The sequence below is a fragment of the Plasmodium reichenowi genome, assembly GCF_001601855.1.
Source record: "Plasmodium reichenowi strain SY57 chromosome Unknown, whole genome shotgun sequence".
NCBI classification, from domain to species: domain Eukaryota; phylum Apicomplexa; class Aconoidasida; order Haemosporida; family Plasmodiidae; genus Plasmodium; species Plasmodium reichenowi.
The window spans coordinates 5-707 of NW_017962158.1; the positions used below are offsets into that span (position 1 = coordinate 5).

Sequence of the window (703 nt, forward strand, 5' to 3'; positions counted from 1 at the left end):
AATGTATTGTATGCATTATTTTTATAATTTTAAGTACTTTTTTTCAAAGACATTTCATATATATATATATATATATATATAAAATCATTTTAAGGTCATGCATAATAAAATTCACATATTTATAAATAGATGATCCATTTGCAAAAATAAAAAAAAAATATATACATATATACAATATAATCATATGAAAATATTATTAAATAATTTAATTAAAAAAAATAAAAAAAAAGAGAGGATATTACTAAAAATATAAAAAAAAAAATATATATATATATAATACATTTTAATTATATGTTTATAAATTTATAATTACCTACAATTATAAAAATATATATATATATATATATATGTGATATTCACGCTTTGTGAAAGAATATAAATTCTGAAATTTTTTTTTTTTTTTTTTTTTTTTCTTCTATTATCTATATATATATAATTATTAATTTATATCTTAAAATGGAATATATGGCATTGGAATTAAAACTTTTGAAAATTAATCATGGAGCTGTTAGGAGACTCTTGAAGGAATTAATATTCTACGAAGAGGAAGAAAAGGAATTAAGAAGTAAATTGAACACCCTTAAGGTAATAAATGAATAAATAAATAAATATATATATATATATATTTCTTCTACAAAATGTTTTGTCGTTTTATAAAATATAATACTTATATATATTTATATATATATATATATTTTTTTTT

The 703-nt window shown here is 14.7% G+C and overlaps 1 protein-coding gene across 1 annotated transcript; it reads left to right on the plus strand.

Annotated features, from left to right (window-relative positions):
- Positions 1–456: 456 nt before the first annotated feature.
- PRSY57_0000700 (tubulin-specific chaperone a, putative) lies at positions 457–585 on the plus strand (the record flags this gene model as incomplete). The annotated part of the gene is made up of 1 exon (XM_020114101.1): positions 457–585. A coding segment is annotated over one exon (129 nt), but the record flags the coding sequence as incomplete, so codon positions are not given.
- Positions 586–703: the final 118 nt, after the last annotated feature.